Source organism: Ursus americanus, chromosome 25 (genome assembly GCF_024610735.1).
Source record: "Ursus americanus isolate L20-20 chromosome 25, mUrsAme1.1.p, whole genome shotgun sequence".
Classification (NCBI taxonomy): domain Eukaryota; kingdom Metazoa; phylum Chordata; class Mammalia; order Carnivora; family Ursidae; genus Ursus; species Ursus americanus.
In genome coordinates this window covers 12,861,983-12,879,321 of record NC_142151.1, presented here as the reverse complement: position 1 = coordinate 12,879,321, position 17,339 = coordinate 12,861,983, and the positions used below count along the sequence as shown (strand labels likewise).

The following is a 17,339-nucleotide window of genomic DNA, read 5'->3' as shown; positions in this document are numbered from 1 at the left end:
GGCTGCTCCCAACGCGGCCCTAACAGACCCAGGGGGTGTGAAGTTAACTGGCCCCTGGCATAAGTAACAAATGGAAAGTGGCATCTTTAATTATTTCCTTCCATTTGCAACTGTCTAATTGTTCGCCCCGTGAGGAATAAACTAAATAATGAGGGGCACACTGAGGAGGCAGAAGCCAGGCAATTATCCTCCCACCCGGAAGATAAAGGCTTTATTTTGGCACTAGTCAGCAGAGTAAATAGCTGGTACCCTTTTACCTTATGGTTTCCCCACAGTCGAGCCAGTCCATTGGGATCCACTATCCGGAATATTTTGGATTCTTTGTCCTCCCATCGGATGAAGTTTTCGTACCGGCTGTCAGAAAGCAACTGATAGACGTAATCCCAAAGCAGTCTACAGTCTACAGAGGAAAAGGGCAAGAAGACACTTTTGAGTAGGTTTCTTGTTGAGACACTAAGAACAAGAATTAGAAAATAATCAAGTAATCACTTCTGCCTCCCGCGGATTGACGGTCTTTCTTATTTCACAGTGAGGAGACCAGGGCCCAGAGAGACCTGGCAGATGGTGCTGGAGAAAGGCGACCTTTGACCTCTGGAGGCCTCGGAGACCATCCTGGCCATCTGCCTCCCAACCACAGATGGGGACGTGACGATCTGGAAGAGGAAGCAGCTTGTCCAAGGTCATGACCAATGAACTGAACTTGAGCAGAGCTCATATGAAAGACAGCAAGCCAAAAGAGGGGTAACACTAGGCAAGGTCAAAGGGCGAGTAGAGAGCCCCAGGGTTCCAGGCAAGCAGCATGGTCTAGTTGGTGGCGTGACAAGATTACTCTGGGGTTGGAGGCTAAATGGACAAAGACGAGAAGATCGGGGCAGGCTACCACGTGGTACAAAAAGAAGTGTGATATGTGAAAGGCTGTGGGAAAGAAAACTCTGGTTTGCTATGACTGGGAGCTGTGGTTAGCATGGTTTTCAAAAGAGGACAGATATTTTCTCATTACGGCCTATTCTGGAGTTCTTTAACGTTGTTTTCTTACAATGAAATCAGGGTAGAAAGGAACCCAAGACAAAAAAATCACTTTTCCCATTTGGAGGACTGATGTTCAGTCACTTGGTCAGGCCACAAATATTTATTGAGTTAATACAGGCCAGGCACTGTGCTAGGCTGAGGGTCGGCATATTAAAAGAGAAGACACAGACTGCACGCTTCTCCTTTGTCCTAGTGTTTTCTGGATGTGCCGAAATGGTATGCGGTTTGCCCTCTGGCACCTGTGGATAGGTGGATGGAGGCAGACATGTCCTATCTAGGTGTGCTTTCTGGACCGGCCTCCAGATGAGAATAAGCGGCTCTGATTTCCAGGGGTTCGTTGATTCTGGGAGCCTCGGCAGGCCCTAGCCAGGACTGGTAGTGAAGGTTGATGACTGAATTCTGTGTGTGTGCTCAGCACTTTCCTTGAATCCTTTCTAATCCTCGGAGGCCCCAGGTGGCTGGGGTTTGAATTCCGGGTCTCCTGCACGACACCGTGCTGACTTCCTTCTGTTGGGTGAGGCCTGGCACACCTGGAGGGGAGTGTCTGAGACCTGGAATATTTTAGAGTCAACACGGTCACCTCCCAGGGAATGAAACACACCCTTCTCGGGAGTCTCTTTACAAGGGGAATTGAGTCAGGTCACCTTGGGCAAGTTTCTTAAATCTCCCTGAGGTGGTTTCCTCATATGGGAAACAGGAATAACATGTCCTTTACAGGATTACCGTATTTGTGATGGTGCAAGCGAAGGGAAAAGTCATGAAAATAACAACGCCATGTATTGGGTGCTATGAGCAGGCACTGTGCTTGTATTCCACAAGGATGGCTGCACTTGACCCCGGTGACCCCTCGAGAGGCAGGTGCTGTCGCTATCCTATTTTATGGATGAGGAAGCTGGGCCTTAGAGGGCTTGGTAATTTACTCCAAGGGCACAGCTCGGGAGTGACACCTGTAGGAGTCCAGGCTCTGCACCGCTCTTTCTGAGGTGATGTCTGTTCTCAGAGACATTGGTTAATAGGTAGATATTTGTACAATTTTAAGGCTTCCTGGAGCAAGGTTTCGCTCTGTTCAGCCTTTCCTCTGAAGGGCAAAAGGAAATGTAGTATTTTCTATAAGAGGCTTTGTCTTTCAAGAAACTAACATGAAACTTAACGCGACCATAAATCTTCTCTTATGGTAGCCTTCCCGGCCCCTCCTCCCCGCCCCCAATTATCTGTGTCCAAACATTAATGGGATGTGTGAATTACTGTGTTTGAGGACAGGACAAACCACGCTCTTCTTGAAGCAAAAACACCGCATACTCTGGGAGCTGAACCCCATTCTGGAGAGCAGGGGGACCCAATCCTCGCACCATAAAGCACCTGGAGAAGTCAGTGTCACACTATTGCAGGCTGAGAGGAATCTAGCTCATTTTTAAGGCACTTGTCATAGGACGACTCTAGTTGCTACGCAAAGCAGTGAGGCGACGTGTCTTAATCCTCCTGCCACCTCCTTGTCTCACGACATTTTTACTACAAATGGAAATCAGCAGGCTGAGCGGTGGACTCGGTGTTCGTCCTACCATCAAATGGCAGAGACATTTTAATTTCCCCACAATCGCCTCCAACTGGAAAACATCTGACAAAACCAAATATCGTCATCTAAAATGCCAGTAAATTAGAAGGAACAACGAAGGGGGTTGGTGCGTATAGCCCCTCTATTGCTTCTCTACAGGGGAGAAATTGTGTCCGCTGCAAAGAGGCCTGATGGCACCTTTGGATTCATCTGGATTGGGAACGCGAGTCTCCAGAGTGTTCATTTGACTAACAATAAAAAACTGTCTTTACTAGTTTGATGTAAAGGAATTGTGCCCATAGGAAGGTGAACAATATATTGCTACTCCCCTCACGTCTCAGCCAACTGGAGCTAAAGCATGAAGTGGATGGTCCTTCCATCCCCATCCTCACGTGGACTTCTACTTTCCTTGTTTCTGTGGCTTCTGTTTTACTGTCGTGATGCATTCTATTTCTCATAAAATAGTGCAGTGTGCACCAGGCCATTTTTCCAAGTAAGGGCTTAACCAGCACTGGGCTACCATGCTGGTTTTTCAGAGGCATCGAACTTGGACCTTTATGTAAACCATTACCAAAAAAGATCGAGAAAGTTGTCTGGTCTTTGGTGGGTAAATGAGGCGCCGGGCTTACCAGAGAACAGACTTTACCTATATGTTTCAAGAACACTTGATTCTTGCAAACTTTTCCCTTTCACAAATGTGAAAATAACCCCAAACAAACTGCCAACTGATCACTTTAAATGACATTTAAACCAGCAAAGCCAACTTTAGCTGAGTAATAAAAATATGTTGACATTCAAGACATATTGAATTACTCAGTCACTAACGGAGGTAGCAACAGGAATTTTGTGGCAGAAAGCAGTTGTTTCAAACTCGGAGTGTAAGTGGTTTTTATAACACTATTGATTGTTTTGTTTCTTTAGTTAAAAATTATTCCAGATGATAAATATAAATGCCTGACCACATAAGATTCCTTCTTCCTTCCTTCCTTCCTCTTCTCTTTCTTTCTTTCTCTTCTTTCTTTCTTCTTTCTCCCTCCCTCCCTTCCTTCCTTCCTTCCTTCCTTCCTTCCTTCCTTCCTTCCTTCCTTCCTTCCTTCCTTCCTTCCTTCCTCTCCCACCCTCTCCCCCCCCCCTTTTTTTAACAACTGAAGTTCAAGCCACTGGAGTTATTTTGTTTTTAAGATTTCAATGAAATAAGAAGCAGATCCTTTTTAGTTCCCTAGATCCTCTAGAGGTTGTTAACCTGCAATTTGTCAGCTCTGTCGAAATCCACATCTGCTCAGATACAATGTTATCTGATCATCAGCGAAAATGCTTAATACTATATAGTGAAACTCACCAAACTCTATAAATACAAGATTATCCTATTATAAAGCCCTTGAACATGCATGTGAAAAAATTTATATTACAAGGTAGTCATTAATTTTAAGTGCATTTCTCTTAAACTAAAGGGTCTTCTATATTGAGGTGTGTGGGTATTCTAAACAAATGCCCATTATTTGGATCGTCTCTTCCACGAGAGGAAGTTTATAAAAGGGTTTAGCTCCAGTGAAGTGCCATTTTTCAGCTGCAGAGAGAACATTCTCTCTCTTGCCTGCTGGGTGAGGTGCCCTGGGTACCCACAGCTAAAAGGCATTGTAAAAAATCCTTTCCTGTGGTTAAGGAGAAATATTTTCACTCCCACGTCTGTCTCCTACCAGAGACTCATTGTACATGCTCCCGGAGCAGAGATTGTAAAAAGATGGGCAATTCACACATAACCAACATGGTTTCTAATGAAAAAACCATGCTAGACAAAACTGATGTTTAAAAATCTGAGTGGGCAAGTCAAGTTATTGACAAAGGGAATGTTTAATGATGGTGGTTAATTAAAATTTTGGGAAAGCTTCTGAGAAAGTAATTTTATGTTGTTTTAACTGCCCAAATGGAATTTTAAATGAAGGTCTGTAAACGGCAGTTCCATGGGTATAATCACCAACTCATCAGACGCCGAGTGTCCCTGTTTCATTTCTTTAAATTTATTGCAAAAGTTAATAAATTCGTTTCAGCTTCAAGAACAAAACAGGTAAGTAAAAATACAAAATAAAAAGTTGCTACTCTGCTTTAGAGCAGTGGTTCTAAACGAGGGGCAGCGTTGCCCAGTAGGGAAGGAAGGTATTTCGCAATGTCTGGAGGTAATTTGGGTTGTCTCAACTGGGGTGGAGGATGCTACTGGCCTCTAGCGGGTAGAGTCCAGGCATGCTGCTAGATAGCATGACCCACAAGTCCGCCCCCATCCCATACCCTAACAAAGAATCATCTGACCCGACCGTCAAGAGTGCTAAGCTTGAGAAACTCTGCTTATAGAAACACGGGCTTTACAACATCCACAGCTCCGTTTTTTTTGTTTTTTCCCCCGTGTTCTGTCCTCAACTCTAGATCAGCCATTACCTGGAAGCAGAAAGTTGATAAATCCAGGGCTGTGTTGATACACAGGGGTGTGTTTGCAATGGGCAGTTGCTTGTGCTCTGCTGCTTAGGGCTTAGGAAAACAGAAACCGTATGTGTGCGGTAGCAAGCTGGGTGGGGGAGAGGCTAAGATGAGGAATACAGATCTTGGCTTCCTGGCCCCACGGGTGCACAGGGACTACAGCTCCCAACGAGGCTGGCCCTTTGCATCTCTGGTTGCATGGGGTGTGGAGTAACAGGTAAGTAACAACCAAAATAAAAAGTTGCCACTCTGCACGACAGCAGTGGTTCTAACCTAGGGACAATCTTGCCCCGGAGGGAAGGGAACACTTCAAGCTTCAGCCCCTCAGCTGGAACCTCGCAGCACCCGGCCCCTGCTTTGCTCAGGTGGGGGCAGCCTGGGAAGTCGCACCCCTAACCTCCCGGCAGTCACGCTGTATTACAGAAATGTGTGTCCTTCACACACACTGCAATTTCCAGTCTCCTCAAGCTCCTTCTATTATTTTCCGCCCAGCCACTGTGGCTGTTCCTGTTTTATCTTTTAAAAACGCTGTCCTGAAACTTCCTTCTCTTTTAGGGCTCTTTGATTTCTCCGTAGTTCACAGTGCAAATACACGGCAGTGACTCAGCCAGTGTGAGAAGTCGGAGCCCCGAGGGACATTCCTGAGCAAAGGCTCCGAGGTGAGAGGGGGCGCAGAAGTGAATCTCCAAGGAGATAAGGAAATTGGGGCGCCTCAAAGGGGTGCCCTTTGCAGGTCACAGGCCTGCCGGGTCAATGCCCGGGCCAGCTCCAGGTGGGCAGTGGGGCTGGCTGTACCCGCTGCTCTCCCCTCACTCCCTGTAGCCCTGCAGTAGAGCAAAGAGAAACAGGCAGAGAAGGGACCCTAGTGCTTGGTAATTTGCCGACTGGTGCTGCGTATTTACATATTGTCTCATTAGTACTCCAAAGTGCCCGGAAATAGGTATTAGTATTCTCATTATGATGGAGAAGGAAAGCAGGCCTCAGGGACAGTCAGCGCCTCTGCTGGGAGACAAGGACTGGATTCCAATCCTGTGTATTTCAGAGTCCACACTTTCCCACAGGCCCACGCCGCCTCCTGGGGAATACTGCGGGCCAGCTGTTGATTGGGACCCTGGGTCGGGAGCCCTCGGGGATCCTGCAGAGGGTTCTCTGCCTGAGACAGTGTGGGATGATGTGGCTCTTCTAGCTAGTACTGAAACCCTGGGCCCCTCTGTTTTGTGGAGACATCCCATAACGCTGTCCTTTCCTTCCCTAAAACATACGTTGACACACCTGCGTGCAAAGGCGCACATATGGATGTCCACCTTACCACCAAGCCCGGGGATGAGGCTGTCCCTCACCACTGTCATACTAAACCCTTTAGGCTTCTCTTTTATAACATCTTTTCCCCCTCAAGGCTGCGCTTAAGGCTCAAATGAGCTTCATTTGAAACCACGTCACCAGCACTAAATACTGCTGGGGAGGAAGTCGATGGAAACAAGAGGAAGAGGACAGACTGACTTCCTCTAGTCCTTGACCCCCTGCGGACACACCTCCAACTGCTTACTCGGGTGTCTCAGGCTTATTTTTCTTCATCTGATTTAAGATTAGAGGCTTCCAGGACTGAATTTCTGTGCCTATAGAACTCATCCAGTCAATGAAACCAAATCAGGAAAGCACATTGTTCTAGTCAGGTGACAAAAAAGCAGTACGGGAGACTCCATGTTTTCCTTGATTAAAATCTTTTTGTTTCTGTTGAAAATGCAACCTTGAGAGATAATAAACATATTTTTGAAAGTCCCTTTAAAGATCTGAGAGATTGCCATGACATGTGTTGTAAGAGGGTTGGGAGGGGAGGGAGCACGTGCTGGGGGGAATTTTATGTCTCATCTGCTCCAGGATCAACCAAACAATAATGTCCTCACCAACCATGAAGAGGCATGTTTGCAAAGAAAATCAGGGGACTAGCAAAAGTTGTGAGATAAGCACCAGAAAAGAATTCGTCTCCACTGGACGGGTCACAGACCCGAACAAGCAAATCCGTACAGACCTCCAAAATCCCCACGTTTGTGCAGCAAATGGAGGAGTATGAATGGATTATAAACCAGTTCGCCAATGCATCTTGCTTCCTTGGCAGATTTTTGGATTAAGGCCAAGGAAGGGACAAGCAGACAGGAAGATTTTAATGGAACTGAAGAACTTTAAGAGAAAGCCAAAACGACTTAAAATTTTTCTTTTAAGACTTAGCTGTCTATAGTGAAAACCAAAGCAGGAGCTAGTTTGTTTGATGGCGTGAAGTCAGAGGGATGTGGCCTTATGTCGGCAAAGACATACAATTCGGCATTTAGAGACGCTATACCCTATCACCTAGAGAAAAGCCCAGCACATAGAGAGATACATGATCATTTTTGAACAAATGAATGAACGACTTAACGACACCATCCGAGTATGCAAAGAAAGAGTTTCTTTCACTCGGCTGTATTTTACTTCTGCTCACGATGTTATTGTAACTATTCAGGACTGGTCTGCAAATAGCCTACAGTCTCGAACTTGTCTCCTTTCTTACATCACTTGTTATTGTTCCTTCTACATGTTTTAGGCATGCCTCATCCTCTAAAGTGCACGTAATTCCTTGAGAGCAGGGACAGCGTTCTCTCCCTCCGTAGCCTCCATCATGCCTACGACTTCGAGCATACGGTACATACGCGTCAACAATGCCGTCGAACAGGGGGCAGCAAATGCTTCCTGTCATGTTGTCTGCAAATATTTTAGGCTCTGCTGGCCATACCATCTCTCCTGCAACTGCTCAACTCTGCTGTCACGGCACAAGAGCAGCCACAGACACTAAGTGATCGGGTGTGGCTGTGTGCCAATAAGACTTGATTTACAAAAACAGACGGTGGCTGATTTGGCCTGCGGGCCAGAGTTTCCAGGCCCCTGCTCTGAAGTCCAGGTCAGAAGGAAACATGTGTTGGAAAGAACACTGGACGAAGCTCAAGGCTAGACTCTGGATGTGCCCGAATCTCCGTTTCTTCATCTGCACAGGCCCCTTCCGGCTTTGGAATCAGCGACTTCTAAGAATGAATGTCAGTATGTACTGAAAACATGACTCACGGCATCACCAGCGCTAAGCCTCGTCACCTTGTGGTGCGCGCTGCTAATAGACTCTTTGGATATGAAACACATGGGCAAGGCACAGGCCGGTAAAACTTTTGTGGGCTGAGAAAAGTGCTAGAAGGTTCACAGATACTGTCCGGACCCCTGCCTCCTACCACCCCCCACCAAGCAATCGCTTCATGAGCATAACAAACAGAAAACAAGCCCAGAAAGAAGCAGTTTGTTCACTGTTCCATACACCATTGGCTATTCCATAAAAAGTTTGAACCCAGGGGTCTTGTCTCACTAACTCTCCCCCATAAATTCTTTTTTTTATAATAATATTTTTTTATTATATTATGTTAGTCACCATACAGTACATCCCTGGTTTCTGATGTAAGGCTCGATGATTCATTACTTGCGTATAACACCCAGTGCACCATGCAATACGTGCCCTCCTTAATACCCATCACCGGTCTATCCCATTCCCCCACCCCCCTTCGCCTCTGAGGCTCCCAGTTTGTTTCTCAGAGTCCATAGTCTCTCATGCTTCATTCCCCCTTCTGATCACCCCCCTTTCTTTATCCCTCTCTTCCCCTACCGAACTTCCTAGGTCTTATGTTCCATAGATGAGAGAAACCATATGACAATTGTCTTTCTCTGCTTGACTTATTTCATTTAGCATTATCTCCTCCATTGCTGATTTCTCCCATAAATTCTGTCTATTCTAACTTATTAACCTCAACAACAGTCCTTCTTATCCTTTGAAAAATAAGAGATACCTTTATAAATACGCTACGTTATATTTAAATAGATCTAATCTGTGGTTTGTATTTAAGCTATTACCTCCTAAACTTCTTTTATTGATTATTTTAATTTTTCTACAAGGCCAATACCTAAATAAATGATCATAACTTTGCATGTCACCTCTAAACTGTATGCTACATCCCAATTCTGAGATATTAAAAAGTGAGAAAAAAAAGAATGGAAGAAATATGTGAGATTTTTAATGGGCTTGGATTCCCAAGATTTACATTTCTACCTGAAAAGAAAAAATATACTGGGCCTTATCTTGCTTTGGAGTTTTCTCCATCTGGAATGACCTCTTTTCCTCTAATCTTCATTGTTCATATTCTAAGCACTGGTAAGCCCAGCTAAAAGCCAGCCCCTCCACGGAGCCTTCCCTAACACCCCTACAGCACTTAATAGGAGTCCTTCAAAGACACCATACGTTGCACTCAGCTTTTTCAAGATAAAGATTGTATCTTAGACCTTCTGGAACCCCCCACTCCCATGAATGCAGTCCAGGGTCTCCAACACAGAAGATGCCCAAATATATAAATCCTAAAGTAGTAGAGCAAATGACATCTCAGTGGACAAGAATGTGGCTTTAGTTTTTGGTCCGCATTCATAAGCCACGTGCCTATCCGTACCCTCTGGTTCCGTGTGTCAGTGGTGTGACATTCAGCAGCACCTTCACCTCTTTCTGGGCTATGCTCACTGACCACGCTGAAGGAACTAAGTTTGCTCATCTCACATCTGCTTTACAGATATGAGGCCTTTTTACGGCTGTTAGTAATGCCAGAACTTTACCCTGTACATAGGAATTACCCAATGAGCTCGACCCCTCCTAAACAGAATTTCACAAGGATTTGAGGAGTCCAAAAAGACACTTATTACAAGGGTAGGAATGCGGGGACAGGGATATCCCAAGGGATACAAAGGAGTCTGGAGTTGTGGTAAGCTCTCTTTGGAGGGTCTGAATCAAGACTAAGTATTAGACTGTAGACTTTCTACCCCTCTCATTTCACCCTTGAGGAAAACAGCGACTTTCAGTTAAATTCACCAATGCTGGATTTGGTTAAATTAGTTAATACTTACATCTGGAGATTTTTCAACTTTCGAGTATATCATTAGAGCACTAAGGATAAATAATTTGAGGGGATTCTCTCATCCTGGAAGAGTTAATGCACCCCCAAAGGATCTGGGCCCTAGGGTTATTCTAGACGAATGTTCTGACTTCCTAGGGTCCTAAAGAAAAGCCTTGATTCCCCTCTTCCGTGTGTTCTTGAGAGAGACACGGCGTCCGTGGGTACCAAGGTTCATTGCTGGGTTGGTATGACAGCCCCTGGAGCGTCTCATTGACGAGGCTACATCCATCACTGAACAGTTCCGATGTTCAGAATAAGATTTAAAGAAAAATAGCACAATTTTTAAGAGACTAATATTTTAACATTATATTATAAACCTACTAAACAAGGGAGAAATAACTCCGTACCTCTAAGTAATGGAACTTTCTTGATGTAGGGGCTTATCTTAGATTCCTAGGAAGTCTGTGATAAGACAGCCTGACAGAGGAGGAGGACAGGGCAGATGTGCTGGGGAAGCCAGATCCCGTGAGGGCGGCTCTACCAGCAGCAGCCAATGGCAGCAGTGACTGTCCTGTTGACCCCGTCACCCAACCCCTCTTTGACCTTTGCTTTTCTGGGGCTCTGTTTCCTCTGTAGCTTCCCCGGTTCAAACGACCTTCCATATAAAATGCATATAGCACTAATCAGCTGCCTCTAAGAGCTGTCCTGAGAATTATAAACAAGTAGACAGTATCTGCAAAATGTCCGGTACTGCTGTGTAGACCATGCAAGACACAAGACAAGAAGGGTATGTATAGACAGGAAAGGTCTGGCCTGGGAGGCACAAGACAGGTCATTTATATTCTTCACAGTAATATCCTGACCCCATCCTCTTCCTCTAATCATCTGGGGAAATTCACATGTTTTGCCGAAGGTCTCTGTCTCTTTATAAATCCCGTTTTGTTTTTTTTCTTTTCACAGTTTCTTTTTTTTAGATTAAAAAAAACCCCATACATACATACATATACATATATGTAAAGGTAGAGAACACAAGAACGTGAATCCCTGTGTATCCATCACCCAGCATACAGCCATTAGCTCACAGCTAGTCTTATTTTATGTACACCCCACCCATGCCCCACCCCCAGCGCCATGGAATCATTTTGAATCAAATCCTGGACACAGATCATTTCATGTTTCATAGTTTTTCAAACATATAAGTCATCTTTCTTTGGCATTTCATTTTCTTGATTCAACATCCCCGATGTAAATGATTTGTAACACTAAGACTAAGGCAACACTGGAGGTACACTTGGAACCAGAGAAAAATTTAGGAACACAGAATTTAAACAAAAAGGGACAATGAGTCAAGGCAGAGGCAGTTAATGTAGGCTGTAGGACTTGGTGCTGTCACGCCCTTAGGAGCACTGTGCCATCCTGGGGCTCAGCGGAGCTCTGCCCTGGGATACCTGTTCATGGAGGAAGGGGGCATTTCTCGCCTTTCCCTGACCGGGTCTGACTTCCGCCTCCATGCCTCCCTCCCACTACTGAACACATAATCACCTTCAGCACCACGCCACCTCCCTGCAAAGCCTTACTTCATTCCTCCTGTCAAAATGCACCTCCTCTCTGCTTTGCTCCCACAGCACTGAATTATCCTAGTACACAGTCAGTACTCAATAAGTGCACGTGCACTGGATGAATGGGACGTAGGACTGACTTCATTCTGCCTTATGTCTTAATGGGTGGTTTTCACATCTGTCTCTCCCAGGAAATTTTAAATTCCTTGAGGAAATAACTATGTTAAACCAGCTCTGTGTCCCCCTGCTTCTTAATGCATTTATCTGTGCATAGTGGGTGCTCAATAAATGTCTCACGAATGGAGATGTGCTCTAGGAAAAGAGCTACTCTCGCCATGTGGCTGGAGGGTTAAGTGTCTGGAGAATGACTTCATGTAAATTATGGGCAGACTAGCACAAATACAATGTGTAGATTTTTTCCCTGGTTTCCACTGGTTTCTTGTCCTAGGGAAGCACATTTGGGCTTGTCATCATAAAAGTAAAAGAATTTGGGAGTGGTTTCCTTCGTCCCAATGACCCAGCAACACCTGCCTCCAGCACCATAATCGTGTTTTTCTCTCCTACCTTCTCCCAAGGTGAAGGCTACATTGAGTTACTGCCCATAGAATAGAATTACAGGTCTGAATCGGAGACAAAGGTTCTTTATGCTGTGTCTGGTCATTAATTAGCTGCTGGAAACTTCAAGACAGGGCCATTAGCATGCTCATAAACCTTTTATTTTAAATGTTTTCGCTTAGCCACGATGCTGATGTGACTCTCCTTGTAAGCTGGACGTAGGACATTTGTTTCTTAACATTTCTGAGGCTCATTAACTACTCCATCCCAGCGGCTCATTAACTAGCCCATTAGGGATTTCACTTCATTCAGGCAGAAGCCTCCACTTGCCCTCACAGAGCCTTTGAGGGCGCCTAATTGGGAACGGTGTGAGGCTCGCTGCAAGGCTGGGGAGAGAGCGGGGCTTTGTCAGGTCTCCCCGGAGGCCGGAGCGGCGGCGGAGGGGTGCGCTCACCTACCTGCTATTCTCCCAATGGGCATGGCGTGCTCCTCGGGCGGGGAGACAGACACCATGATGTGGTTCATGTACGCCAGGTCTTCCCGATGCGAGAGGTTGATGGGCTTCCCTTCCCTATGCAGCCCGTCCTCGGAGAGCCTGGACTGTTTGAAATCCACGGAGTGCCGGGGGTTCAGGATCAAAGGGTGCATGATGGGGCTGGGCATCAGCTGGATGACGCGGGTGCTCTCCTGCCGGGGGCTCGATGGCTTCTGGTGGGGCTCGGAGGACGGCGGGCAGTGGTTATTCTCCATGGGAGACACTGACAGGGGGTAGGACTCCTGGTGGTTGTTTTCCTGGTGGAGCCTCGGCCCCTGGGCCCTCTCGGCCGGGGAGAGGCGGCGGATCATGTTGTCCAGGGGGGACCGGAGGGGCCGCTGCTCGGGGTCGGGAGAAGGCCGGTGATTGGCTGTGACAGGTGATCTAGAACGGTGCAACAGTTCAATGGTGGGGGGGTTGTGGTGCACGTTCTCCACTGGTGGCCGTGGGGTCCTCTGGACACAATTATCTGTGGAGCAGAGGAAGAGACAATCACTGACCTTGCTGCAGTTCTAATCGTAGGGAACAGTGAGTGGAGCCCGGGCGTGTGCCGGGCAGACCTTTCGTCCCTCGAGATGGAGTGTCTTTTCCACTGCTTAAAAAAACAATTGAAGTGCACATACTTGAAATTCTTTTCCTACACTAGACAGGCTAAGAATGTCTACAAGCATTCCATTAATCACTTACTAGTGGCTTATAAACACAAGGAAGCCAAACTCGTGTTCTTTAGCTTTTTGTTACTTGACTCTTCGATGTGGCTTTTGGGGTCCTTAAGGGTTTCTTTCTAGATGTTTTCACTGACTTATATTTTCATAACTAAATTTATATGTTCCCTACCTCTGGGACATTGTTATTGGTGTTAATGATACTATTATTATTACTCCTAAAGTAGTTATTTTATCCTTGGTACTGGATTATATTGTTTAAATGTATAACATTCCTAAGTAGGAGATGCTAATACCAGTACTCCTATTTTACAGGTGACAAAACGGAGGCATAAAGAAATTAAGCAACTCACTCAAAGACACACAGCCAGTGAGGGAGTGAGACCCAGACTCCAGTAAGATTCTAGAACCTAGATGTCCATTACAATACCTGCCACTTTGCTATATATAGAAACCAAGGGGGAAAGGTATAGCAAAACCTGCTTTAAGCATGGACAGTGGGCCTAATTTACAGACTGGCAACCTTGTACTTGAAAGAAGACTTAGGATCACTTTGTTTCTGAGTGCAGAGACCCTACAAAGGCTCAGAGACAGGCAGAGTTAAGTAAGGTAAAGGAGGGAAGGACCCCTCCAACAATGCCTCCGGCCCATCCCACCTGAACTTGCAAGCTGGTAATATCTGAGCAGGCACAACGTCGGAAATGTACACAGCCCAGCAACGGAAGCAGTTCTGTGGGCTGGGTTGAGGGGGACCGGTATACATGTGGCTTTAGGAGTCCCTGCTTACAGGGAGGGAGGACGAAAGCCTGCCTACAAAAATGGAGCTTTCTACGGTGCCTCCCACTCATGTTCACGAGGTTTCTCCGGCTGTTTGCAGAGCTGTCTCACCAAAAGGATGCACATGCTTTCAGGTCCTTGTTCTGGTCAAAGATTTGTCCATGAGTCTAAGTAAAGCAAGTCAAAGATCCCTCCCTCTGTCCCTTATGACAATATCTATATGAAGACCACATAAAGGGGATCTAGGAATCCGACAGGGTTAGTAAACAGAGCCTGAGCTGCTAGTGTCTCAGAGCTTTACACAGGATTAACAGAAAAATAAGGACTCCTCTAGACCTCGGTTACATGAGACAGTGAACAAAAGGAATGTTGTTCACGATCACTAAATAGTATCAGCTTGAAGGCAAAGGGTTTATTTTGTAACTACTGTGTAACCTGCTGCTGTGAATTTAAAAGTGCTTACTTGTTAGAATAGCTATCAATGGGAGACGGGCTTAATAAATGATACTATAATCTAAACAACGGAGGCTCAGGCAGGTATAAAATGGAATGAGGAGTGTCTTACTATTCTGCTAAGGACTGGTCTCCAGGTTCTATGATTAGTTATGCAAAGCCATGTGAAGTATTTTCGTATGCTACCACCTTTTTATGATAAAGGAGAAGAGAATTCCAGGTTCCCAAATGACAGAGTGGCTTGTATGAAATCAACCTTCCTATGTACGGACATGATGGAATCTGGATACAACACGTTTACAAAAGTTATTTGAAGGTACCGGAGAAAACTGAAGGGCATTTTACTCTTGAAAGAAGACAAGTGCACAAGTGAGATCCAAATTTATATAGCCCTGAGGGTCCTCCCCGGTCCCTGTGGCAAGGGGCAGCTGGAAAATGAACTGGAAGTTGTATAATCTGCCCGGGAATAGAGGATGGGGCTACTAGGATGGCAAAAAATTGAGAAAGCAAATCCTACAAAGGGGAGGGCCTCAGGGGGATTAGCCACTCAACTGGCAGATAAAGTTCCCTCAAACCCCTAACCTGTGCTCCTGCGTGTGCAGGGGGACCTCTAAGGAGCTCAGTGAAAAGCAACAGCTGTATGGCTGCAAGGTAAGAGCAGGGATGTCAGCTACTGGCCGCTGTCTGTACTGGAGACAGAATTCAGAATTTGAGCCCCAGCACCAAAGGCTCTGTAACATCTCAGGCTGTTTATTACCCCAGAACAGCCACACCTCAGGAGTAAAGACTAGGGCCAGGACAAAGGGATTTGCCTGAGGGCTCCAGGCAAAACTGAAATAGATCTGCCCTAACCAAATATCTGACCAAGTCTCTACAAACTCAAAGTGACTGGCTAGTCGTTTACCTGCTAGAGCAAAAATCAATATTCTTCAGAGGAATATAACATAATCTAGAGTCTTTACAATGTATCATCTATAATATCCAGTATTCAATAAGGATTTTTGGGACACGGGAAAAAAACAGAAAAATGTGACCCATAGTCAAGAAGAAAGGCAGTCAACAGAAACAGACTCTGAGAGCACCTAGATGTTGGTATTAGGAAAAAAGAACCTTAAAGTAGCTATGAGAAGCAAGTGTAAGCACTCGAAGGAAATGATGGTCATGATGATATATAACAGATGGAGACTGTCAGAAGAGAAATGGAAACTTAAGAAGAAGATTCTAGTACTGAAAAACACAATATCTGAAAGATTGGACTGGACGTACTTAGCAGATTGGAGATGACAGAAGGAAGGGTTAGTAAATTTGAAGACACATCAACAAAAATTAGAAACAAATAAACAAACAGATCCTCAGTGACCCGTGGGACAATATTAAATGGTCTAATGGACATGTAATTGGAATCCTAGTAGAGAACAGAAAGAATGGGACCACCCCCCAAACCCTCCCCCAAACTCCAAACCTGAATAATGACCAAATGGTCCCCAAATTTGGTAACAACAACAACAACAGGAAACTTAAAGATCCAAGGTGCTCAGCAAATACCAAGCAGGATAAATACAAAAGCTACATCTAGGCATTCATCATAGTTAAACTGCTGAAAAGCAAAGATAAAGAGAAAATCCCACAACCAGTGGGGGATAAAGGATACACCATGTACACAGGAAAGTTATACTAATTATGGCTAACTTCTTTTTTAAACACCCAGAGAGAGAGAGAGTGTGTGTGTGCAAGAATGTACACAAGAAAAATATGGATGGAGACCCATAGACTGAAAGAGACTTAAGAGACACATCAATCATCAGCAATGTATAGACCCTTGTTTGGATTCTGATTCAAGGAAACTAAAAACACATATGAGATAGTTGGATACTGAAGAACTGTTAGTTTTCAGGTGATACAATGGCTTTGTGATTACAATTTTATAAAGGGTCCTTCTCTTTTCAGACCTGTACTGATACATTTATAGATGAAATTGTATATCTGGAATTTTCTTTAAATTAATTCGGGATGGTGAAGCAGAGAGTAGGTGGGGCATAGAGGAAACGAGATTGGTCATGAGTTGATCATTGAAGCTGGTCATGGGTACATGGTGGCTCATTGAATAATTCTCTCTAGTTTTGCATAAGTTTGATCTTTTCCACTATAAAAAGTGTTTCTTTTTCTTTTTTTAAGCACTTAGTCAACCTTGCAAGGATACAGGTTGGGATAACAAGTACTAAATTCTTCACTTTAACCCAAATGCAAATAAATGCTTACAGGGTACTTAACTGATTAGGCCCACCTAGTTTGTTTTAACGGCTGAGATGATTAGCATAATAGAAATGACCTGCTATCTTTTGGGGATGAGGCAAGTTTTCTTTTCATAGCTAATACGGACCTCGATTCGGCTGTCCCCCGAAATGAATTTCTCTCTTCTCTGTCACAGAACATGATCATGATAAGCAACTACTTAAGACAGTTGCGTTCTGAAGTTTTGTGCATTTTCTTCTAAATGCCACTTACAGAGTAGCTCCCTTAACTTAAAAGCTTATTAAGGTTTAAAAATACTTAAGGCTGATGAAGACCATGTACTGAAAACTCCTATTTCCTGAATCCATTTCCTGTCTTACAAATTTCAAAACAGACATAGGCGTTGGCCAGGAGTCTGGTCACCTGCAGGCTCTCTTTGATGTCTTGGGCTTCAAGTCTCAGTGGATGGGTGTGCACTCGGGGCAAGCCTTAGGAAGTCTGGGTAGCCTCTGAGAGGAAGAATTTTCATGCCAAGGGTAAAAGAGGAACTGATGTAATGTCCTGGAG

At 45.1% G+C, this 17,339-nt stretch overlaps 1 protein-coding gene across 4 annotated transcripts in view; it reads right to left on the bottom strand.

The window, feature by feature from the left end:
- Positions 1-17,339, bottom strand: part of ETV6 (ETS variant transcription factor 6) — a 235,683-nt gene that overhangs the window by 10,106 nt on the left and 208,238 nt on the right. For all 4 annotated transcript variants that reach the window (XM_087855641.1, XM_045781500.2, XM_045781501.2 and 1 more), the window contains 2 exons: positions 12,569-13,114; positions 258-400 (listed from right to left, as the gene is read on the bottom strand). In XM_087855641.1, coding sequence (XP_087711767.1) covers positions 258-400; positions 12,569-13,114 — 689 coding nt within the window. The remainder of the gene's footprint in view (positions 1-257; positions 401-12,568; positions 13,115-17,339) is intronic.